The 9,316-nt window shown below is 33.3% G+C and overlaps 1 protein-coding gene across 1 annotated transcript; it reads right to left on the bottom strand.

Moving 5' to 3' along the window:
- Nucleotides 1-4,357: 4,357 nt before the first annotated feature.
- On the bottom strand, nt 4,358-6,343 carry LOC112509260 (pollen receptor-like kinase 3). The gene is made up of 2 exons (XM_025114117.1): nt 5,017-6,343; nt 4,358-4,938 (listed from the first exon to the last, which is right to left on the bottom strand). Exons 1-2 carry the CDS (start codon nt 6,341-6,343, stop codon nt 4,358-4,360), a joined length of 1,908 nt encoding a protein of 635 aa, XP_024969885.1.
- Nucleotides 6,344-9,316: the final 2,973 nt, after the last annotated feature.

Here is a 9,316-nt window from a genome sequence, read left to right as displayed (position 1 = left end):
TTGGTTTAATAATATAATTTTCTTATAAATATAATAATTATTTATTTTGTTAAAACTCGATAATTATCCTAATTATATTTTAGATTTTATATATTTTAAAATAAGATGTTTATCCTCTATTTGAATATGTTTATCTGTAATTAGTTATACGAATTCAAACATCGAACTTTAATAATTTGTAATTTTACATAATTTATTTGTAATCTTGAATTTTAAGTAAACATTGGTTTTATGTGGTTTTGAGAAAGTGATAATGTTTTTATTTTTGAATAAAATATAAATTTAAAAATATCATAAATTTTTGAAAAAAAAATATCGATATCAGTATTAAATTAATCTTTTTAAAAGTTCTTTTTGTTTTGTTGTAATTTTACTAATTAATTTTTTTAATTATAATTTAATTTAGATTTAGTAAGAAAGAAACTTAATTTAGGTTTAATAATATAATTTTTTATAAAGATAATAACTAAGTATTCTGTTAGTTATCAATGATTATACTAATTATATTTTAGATTTTTTATATTTAAAATGAGATGTTTATCCGATATTTGATTATGTTTATCTGCAGTTAGTTAGACGAATGTTAGTATGAAGCTTTAATAAGTTGTACTTATACACAATTTACTTGTAATATTAAATTTTAACTAATATGCATTAATAAACAGTACTTCGTGCATAAAAAATTGTTTTTAAATTTTTTTATCAAATACTTTATAATATGGTATAGATTAATCTCTTCATGTAATTTTAGATAAATAAAATTACATAATTAATAATATTAGTAATTTTGAAAGGTTTTGGGAAGGAATATGTATGTAAGAAGAAGATTCCTACCTCCAACAAAAAACCATTGTGAATAATGAAGAAATTAATAATTTTAAATATAAAAAATACCTTAATTAGAAATTAGATAAATAAGTAAACAAAGTAATGTTATATACATCTATTTTAAATTGAAATCACTTCAAACTATGCATTGAAAATGTAAAAAATAAATCTTGATATTGATAAGTATGAAGAAAAAATCAGATAATATGAATACAATTAGTAATATTATAAGGATACTCGTGTAATGTAGCTACATATATCTCGATTTAAATGTTTCGTTTTATTTTTTTGGTTTCTGTCGATATTGTAATATTGTATATATGTGGTTTTGAGCAAGTAATAATATTTTTTTTAAATAAAAATTTGAAGGTATCATAAAATTTTAAAAAAATATATATATAAAAGTTCTCATTCTTTGTGTAATTTCTCTAATTCAATTTTTATTATAATTTAATTTAGTTTGAATGACGAAGTAATTTGTTTTTGATTTGATAATATAATGTTTATAAGAATAATAACTAAGTATTCTATTATAACTCAATAGTAATCTTAATTATATTTTAGATTTATATAAAATGAGAATTTTATCCAGCATTTGATTATATTTATCTACAGTTAGTTACACGAATTCAAATATAGAGTTTAATAAGTTGTATTATGCACAATTATTTATAATCTTGAATTTTAATGCATCAATAAACAGTATTTTATACATAAAAAATGATTTTTAAGAATGTTTATTAAATATTTTATAATGCAGTATGAATATACATAGATGTATTTAATTCATTTTCTTAAATAAATAGTGGAAATGATTATCTTGAAAATAAAAATCACGAAAGAAAAAACAAAATGGTGGGGGAATAAGTTGAAAATAGGGATGATGTTTTTGTCGTTTAGTTCATATTTTTCAAATAAATGATTCTATAAAGTTGTGTTTTTTTTAATAAAATAAGCTTTATTTTATATATTAAATGTATGTTTTTATTTTTTTCCTTTTTATATATTATTATATTGATTTAACTAAAATTTAAAAGGATTAGTTTAAAAAAACATAAATTTAAAAAAGAAAAGTTGGCAACTAATAATAATTAGTTGTCAATTTTAATGCTGGAATTAATTAATGTGCAGGAGGGGTTGTACGGTACAAGTGAGTGTTGCGGAGTGAATAGAAGTCAACAAGGGTCAGAAATCACGTGCGTGCATGCATGCATGCGTGCACTATGCCTGACACATGATTCCAATCCTGTTATGTGTGCCATTCCATATCTTGCTGTCAAATGAACCCCCAACGTTTTTATATTTGCCCCTCGCACGCACCATAACACATGCACTCTTGGAAGTTGGAATACATCACCTTTATATTTTTTTAAAAGCAATATGGAATTAAAAATAAAATCAAAAGGGTATAGCAAGATACGTTAGATGCAGTACGAAGAAGGAAACATATAAAAAAACGAGAAAAATAATTGAAGCGAAGAAAGTAACGTTACTACTTTCGTTCTAGAACAACCAAAGTAACAAGAAGGTCACTCTATACTACAAAAGCAAGCATGTTGTTGTCATGAAAACAATTAATCACTCAACTCGTTGGGAGAAAGTAGAATCGGTTTTCGATCCACATTCCCCACGAAATGGATCCTCTCCAAAACTTGGATTTAAGTCTTGGTGAATTGAATCTTAGCAGGAACCAATGTTTTTTTTTTTAAGATTATGCTATTTCGGTGACTCCAAATCAGGAACCAAGTGTTTCTGTCAAGGTGAGGGTATATCACCTCCTTGATAACATAAAAGTTCTGATGTCGAGTCTAGCAAATCAAGGTTGATGCCCCACCATTGTTGGAACGTGTTTTAAATCTGTTTTACAAGTGTATAAGTCACCCAGCACTGCTCGATCGTCTCTAATGCTACTCCACATCTTGGACAAAGGGTAGTGTTCGAATCCATGCCCGTGCTCCCGAAAGCAACTACCATTTAATTAAGATTGTGGAGATCTCTTCTTACACTTCTTACCATAACTTCTCTTCTCACCCAAACCCAACCCTCGGTGAGAAGAAAAGTTATGGTGAAAAACGTAAGAAGAGATCTCCACAATTGGATCAATCTAATTGAATGTCAACACCGATGAGGTGCATCAAGATGCACCAGATCAAATCCCTTCTAAAGAGCAATTCATGAGTGGATATGAGATTAAAAATGATCAGGAATTCAGATTTCTTCTTGTTATAAAATGAAGAGCCATTTTGGACTTTAATGGAGCAAGTTTATGACGAGGAACATGTATGCCAATTGAGAGTGAGTTCAAATAGGCAGTAGTTTGATAATGTTACTTACGACCTTCTCCCAAACAAAATGCCAGTCTATCTCTATGTGTTTCTTCATCTCGTGAAAAAAAAGGGATTAATGGCTAATTGGATGATGGAGGTGTTATCACAAAACATCAAAGACTAGAAAAGAAACATGAATGCCAAATCTTGTAATAATCTAGTCCGTGTTGCAAGCTCACAAGTAGTAGTTGTTATATAGCTCGATATTCGGCATCTGTAAATGTTTCTTGGAACGTTAAGAAAGTAGTGAATCCTCAAGAAATATGCAATATCCTGTAACGGACTGCATGCCTCTTGTTTGGGTACACTACCTTATCTGAGTTTGAAAAGACCTTCAACTTTGTTCAACCCAAAGAAAGTTGAAAAATAACGGACTGTTAGAATAGATCGTTAAGCTAAATTATTCTATAATGCATTGGGTTAAAGTAAGAATGTTAAATGAGGGGTTAATGAATATTCATATGTGAATCACTGAAAAATCTATTTGAAGATGCATATATAAACATGTATGAATAATCTGTAACATCGGATCACATATGCATCTTCAAATGAGTTTTTTGATTTTTTCAACGTGTTCACTTTTTATATTCTCAAAATATTCAGCCTTTTTATTTGAACCAACCGCTAGTTCTAAAATTACGCGCTAATATTACACCCTTTTAAGAGCATAAGACTTTTTGGTTTTCAGATGATATTAGAGATGAAATGAATTTACTCAATTGACAAGTATTTCATCGTGGAACGTTTCGAGTATTAATAGACAAACCGTTTTCTCGTATGTTTGATGAATCCTACAAAATTTGGCACTAGAAATGAATCTATTTCTATCTGTATCTAATACAATCACCTATAAACTACATTTTATACATCTGTCTACATAAACTATCGCATCTTTTCTTACAGTCCGACCTAAAAAGAAAATTTGAACATCTATCCCATCTTCTCTGACAATATGTGCATTAGATTCCTCTACAAAAGAGCCCTAAAAATAGAAGTCTAGCTGATTTCTGACTCTAACCCGCCTCTTCAATTATCTGAGGCTGAACAGGCATAGATTGTCCCAAAATTTCGATAGGGAGTTAGACAAGTACATATTATGCTGAGCATCAATTCGCCATTCTCGCCCGTCACCCGAATCCCGTCTTATAACTCGGCTTCTAACTCACATCATCCATCTTGCGAAATTTCATATCTTCTATCATCTACGTGCTTCCGTCAATCCGAATCTCGTCTATTCTTCTAATCGCCTCTCTAATGTCTACCCGTTTCTCCGGATTACTTTCCGTGCAATCCGCACCAATGTGCAATAGCTTCTGCATCTCCCCTATACAACTCCGGTGCTCACTGATCCCCGGATCCAACAATTCCACCTCTCTCTTCTCCTCAATCGCCGATTTCACCCATCGCACGACATCCGTCCCGCCTTTGTTGTTCTTATGATACTGAGACGGAAATTTCCCGGTCAAGATCTCAAGAACGATGACTCCGAGACTATAAACATCGCATTTGGGCGAAATCGAACGGCTTTCGACTGCTTCAGGGGCTTGGTACCCCATTAATACGCTCGCTGCATGATTTCTTTCGATGATGCTAATGAGACCATAATCTACGACTAGTGGCTCGTTATCGGGGCCAATAAGAACATTGCTCGATTTCAGATTCCCGTGTGGCAATGCTAGCGTGGCTAACTCGGTGTGAATATAACTCATTCCTAACACGATTCCTTGAATTATTTTCAATCGGGTCGGCCAGTTAAGGTTCGCATGACTCTCCCCTCGATCACCTAAAAGATTTCGATCATCGTAAGTAAGCTACGGTTTCCATAATTCCACTGGAAAGATCTAGAAACTTTGAAGCTTACCATGCAATAGATAGAGTAAACTGCCTTTTGGAATGTATTCATAGATCAAGAGCTTCTCATCTTTCTGATAATGGCAGGCCAATGGTGCCAGTATGTTCGGGTGTTTCAATCCTCCCAACCTCGTCATTTCCGTTTTGAAATCATCGCTATCCATTTTGTTCATTTCTTTCAATCTTTTCACCACTAGAATCAAACCGTTCGATAGTTTAGCTTTGTACGATGACCCCAACGATCCGTTTCCTAAAACCTCGGCTCCGGCTTTCATCAAATCCGACAATCCAAACACGGGTTTTCCGGTATTGTTCAACATCATTAGGTCACCAAACCCTTTGGTTTTTCTAGGAGATCTTCTTCCCCCCATGCATTTCCCAGTACCTGAACCTGACCCATCTTCTTCTTTTCGACCGATACTCGATATACATAAACCGATGTTACCATCGAAGTTTCGTTTTTCCGTGCACATTTGATCCCTTTCTTCTCTCTTTCTCTTCTGTACTAACAGATAGATTCCGACGAGCATCGATGCAAGAATGAAACCCGATAGACCCATGAGCGCGTACGCGATCTTTAGCGACTTCTGAGGTGGTTCGGATGGCGGCGGGGGAGTCGGAACCACACTAGCGCATAACTTACCGAATTTCTGCCCACAAAGCCCGGGATTTCCTTCAAAACACGACACATCGAATCTCGATAAACTCGAAGGTATGTCGCCGTAGAGGTTATTACTCGAAAGATTAAGCGACTCCAAACTTTGCTGCCCGATCGATGGGATCAAACCGGTAAAGTTATTGCTATTGAGATGTAATTCCAATAAACGAGGGAGTTGAGCCAACGACGAAGGGATCGGACCGGTGAAGTTGTTCTTATCGAACCATATCTTCTTCAACGACACCATTTTCGTGAAGAAACCCGATGGAATCTCTCCGGAAAAGTTGTTCATCGAGACGTAAATAGCTTTCAAAGCTCCGAGCTTATTGAATTCCGGTATGGGGCCGGAAAACGAGTTGTTAACGAGGTTAAGAACGCGTAAACCTTGCAACTGCGAGAGGGCCGACATATCAATGTCACCGGAAAGATTCATTGATCGGAGACGAAGGGTGGTAACGATCCCTTTACCACAAACAACTCCGACCCATCGGATTACTTCGTCACAAGGCTGTGTTCCATTCTTCCAAGAATCAAGAAACTGGGAATCGTGTAATGACTGTTTGATTTTGAGCAAAGCTTCTGCATCGTTCATGGCGGATTTGGTGATCGTGGGAACGGTGATGAAGAGGAAGAAGATACAGAAGAAAAATGGAGGTCCAGGAAGACCAAGAACGGCCATTTGCTCCTGAAACGAAGAGAGAAAAAAATGGGGGGAAAAAGAATCTCATTTTGTGGGTGTCTCACTTTTCTCATCAATCTGACCTGAATTTGTGGTCACTTATAAACCATTAATGGGTTTGAATTCATTAAGATGTTAAAGAATTATATATTATACCAAATGATCGATATATTCATTATGAATATTCCCACATCAATTGAGTGAGAAAAGCTTAGAAAAACTCAAATGATGATATATTCATTATGAATATTCYCACATCAATTGAGTGAGAAAAGCTTAGAAAAACTCAAATGATGATATATTCATTRTGAATATTCCCACATAAATTGAGCGAGAAAAGCTTAGAAGAACTCGTGACCAAGAGCCTTTCACATTGTAAATAGAGATGCATATGGTTCGGACTTTTTCGGACCTGGGTTTGAAGCTCTTAAGTCCGTTTTCAATGACTAAAAAAAATACTTCGACTTTTTTAAGATCAGGTCGGGCTTTGGAGTTGAAAATGGTCCAATTGGGTTTAACCGGGCTTTTCCAAGATTTTTCAGGTCTAGCTTGTTTGATCGGGTCTGGATCAAGGTTCAGGCCCGCTAGGTCCGAGATTTTTCATGTCAGATTTGAACTTTTTTAAGTAACAAAATTGAGAAATGCTTGAAATTTAAAATATTACCCATGGGCTCTTTAATTATTTTTGTTTTGGACCTTAGAGCCCAAGATGCCCCTTCGACAAACCTTAAGATATTTTTAAGTCGACAACAACCACCAGGCAACCTTAGAAGTCGTATGCAAGTCGCTTAGACATACGCAAAAGCTTTGTGTGTCACATTTTCAATAGAAGGAGGCCATTGTCGAGATTTAGGTTTAGACGTGACTAACACCCACGAAAACCCTGTAGCGAGAGGCTTGGTCTGATGCAGGCGAAATATAGTGGATTATAGTTTAGGAGCGGATGATTAAAAGGTTTAGATGTTTGAGTTTGGATTTAACTGTTTTCATTGCTTGCTTACTTCTAAAAAGTGTTACGGTGAAAACAGTCCACAAACACAGACCTTGTGTAACGATTTTCCCTGGCATAAAAGAAAACCAACAAAACCCCGAACAGGGATCTTGTTTAACGATTTCTGTTTGAAGCCGAAAAAAAGTGAAAGGTGCACAATGATGGGCAATTGATTAAGCCAAACTATAAAAATGCAAAAAGTTTAGATAAAAGTATTTAAAACAATTTATAAAACATCAGATATTGTTTAATAATACATAACACTTTAAATTTTCAAGTTTACCAGTAATTACTTCATGTATACAGTTTATGAAAAATCTTTTTTCGAGTTTGGGTAAATTCATCAAGAAAAAATCTAATTATTGAGAGAGAAAAACCCATTAGAACAGTTCTTGACTTGAAATACAAGTAAACCATTAATATTTCATATAGTCAAGTCGACGTCTTGTCACATGGGGAGCCCACAGCTAAACACGATTGTGTCTGTAGTCTATATATATATATATATATATATATATATATATATATATAATTTAACATTCCAATAGAAACTAGCTTATGCCCTCCCCGGCTCTGTCAATGTATGTATGTGTGTCTTTAACAATGAAAGTGTGTATTTAGCAGTGGTTGTGTACATGTGTTTAACAATGGTTATGCCCGTCTATAGGGGGGCTTTAGAGGAGAAGGTTGCATGGGGTGATGGCGAAGGGTTGGGGACGAAAACGACTGTGAATGGTGTGTTGTAAAATGTGATAAAAAGAGTTGGAGACTGAATATGACTTTGGGAGCTTGGGAGAGATCAGGGGCAGATCTAGCCCTTAAGGACTGGGGGAAATACCCTCAGTCAAATAACAAAAACGTTTGTTGACTAGTTTAAATTTTTTATTTTTACACTCGTCTTATATGGATTCCCCGCAGTCCCATATGACTATATGCTTGCCTCCCTCAAGTCTCTCATCCAATGGGTCCCCATCCCATTAATTTCCCGGATCTACCCATTATATATATATATATATATATATATATATATATATATATATATATATGTAAACCGCTAAACCACATGGACAAATCTATAATTAACTATAACTAATATTATACAAGCCAATGAGCAAAAGAGAAAAACGAAAAACACGTGTGATTAAACGTTAACGATAATCTATTTCAACTTTAATTGAATAAATCCAAAACAATAAAATAAATAAATAATAAAAAGAAATTAATGGTGTTTAAATATTCACGTGACGATTGGACAATAAACGTGAAATGTGCCAAATACCCGATGCTTCCCACTTGTGTCGGCAATCCAAAATTATATATCTTTTTCCTGATTCGATGGTTATCCACTTCTTCCACATGCACTTGCACTTCATTTCTATATATACATACATATTTTATTTATTTAATTCATTGCTTTGTTTCAAAGCAAACGGAATCTTAATAATATTTACTTTTTAATAAATAACATTTAAATCATTAAAAAGTAAATTTTATTGAAAAAATAAATCTTGTTTTTTAATGGTTCTAAAATAATATGAATGGTTTTTGTATCTTGGGTCTCCTTTGAGTATTTAATACCCTAATTTTATTCTGAATAATTATCAAACAATTATATTTCATCTGCATTATATTCTAAGAGTCTCTTAATCATTCTATATCAAATCATTCAACAACCGACAAACAACCCTTTATTTTACTTTTTATGTTTTTTTAATTATATTTATGTTTAATTTTTTTTTTTAAAACGACACTAAAGATTGTTTTGTCAATAGTATCTTCAATGTATATAAGTACGAGAACTGAGTTCTTATAAAGAATCTTATCTATACTATATTATAAAGCATTTGGCTAAAACTCTTAAAAACTCTTAAACTCTTAAACTCTTAAAGACAACATCTATTGCTAATGGTACAACCTGTTAAAGCCATCCCTAAACCCGTTCATCCCTAAACGATTTCATCCCTATCCGATTTCATCCATAT

The sequence above is a fragment of the Cynara cardunculus genome (genome assembly GCF_001531365.2).
Source record: "Cynara cardunculus var. scolymus isolate 2C chromosome LG 3, CcrdV1, whole genome shotgun sequence".
In the NCBI taxonomy this organism is placed as follows: domain Eukaryota; kingdom Viridiplantae; phylum Streptophyta; class Magnoliopsida; order Asterales; family Asteraceae; genus Cynara; species Cynara cardunculus.
The sequence above is the reverse complement of the archived record's forward strand: the minus strand, read 5'-3'. Positions and strand labels throughout refer to the sequence as shown.